This window comes from Myotis brandtii, unplaced genomic scaffold (assembly GCF_000412655.1).
Source record: "Myotis brandtii unplaced genomic scaffold, ASM41265v1 scaffold2713, whole genome shotgun sequence".
Lineage (NCBI taxonomy): Eukaryota > Metazoa > Chordata > Mammalia > Chiroptera > Vespertilionidae > Myotis > Myotis brandtii.
The window spans coordinates 19,391-20,119 of record NW_005360330.1 but is presented as its reverse complement, the minus strand read 5'-3'; the positions used below and the strand labels follow the sequence as shown (position 1 = coordinate 20,119).

The 729-nt window shown below is 52.3% G+C and overlaps 1 protein-coding gene across 1 annotated transcript in view; it reads right to left on the bottom strand.

Moving 5' to 3' along the window:
- Positions 1 to 729, bottom strand: part of LOC102240133 (pancreatic lipase-related protein 2) — a 9,573-nt gene that overhangs the window by 2,188 nt on the left and 6,656 nt on the right. The window contains exon 4 of the mRNA XM_014541454.1: positions 94 to 212. Within this exon, the coding sequence (XP_014396940.1) occupies positions 94 to 212 (119 nt within the window). The remainder of the gene's footprint in view (positions 1 to 93; positions 213 to 729) is intronic.

Below are 729 nucleotides of genomic sequence, written 5' to 3'. Positions count from 1 at the left end.
TGGAGTTACATCTCTGCTCTGTTCCAAGCCACAGGGACAAAACCAACAACCACAGAGCCACCCCACCCTCCCCAGGCCCCTGGGGAGACCCACCTCCTGAAACTCCTCGTAGGAGGCACACGGGTAGCCCAGGAAGCCGTCAGGGTTGATGCTGCTGCTGGAGTAATACTTGTAGCTTCTCAGGTGATTGCAGGCTACAAAGTCTAGGGTTCCTGAGGAAGCAAAAGCCATGGCTCACAGGAGGAGACTCTCACTTTTGAAGCTTGAACATTCTGACATGAATAAGGAGTCACCTCCTCATTTCATAGAGGGGAGTCAGCATTCCCGAATGCCTGGGTCACAATTCCAAGTTCCTATCATTGACTTTGACATACTTTGGGGCAAATAGTCAATGATCAACATTTACAGCACATAGAGGTGGTATCTGGGGCTTCTTCAGTCATGGGGTTTGGCTCTGGTCACTTTCCTCTGCCCCCATGTGCCCGTGTGCTGAGCAGGGCTTGCTCGGGGCTGAGCATGTGCTGGGGAGGGTCGAGTTCTAACAAGGACCTTTGTCCAATCCTCCAGTGGCCAAGCATCTGACAGAAGTGATGGATGAGGGCTGGGGGCCTTGGGGTGAGTGAGAAAAATATATAGAATAACTAGAGACAGAGAGAGAGAGTCAGGGATAAGAGAGAGAGGTAGAGGTAGAGGGAGAGGGAGAGGAAGAGGAAGAGGGAGAGGGAGAGG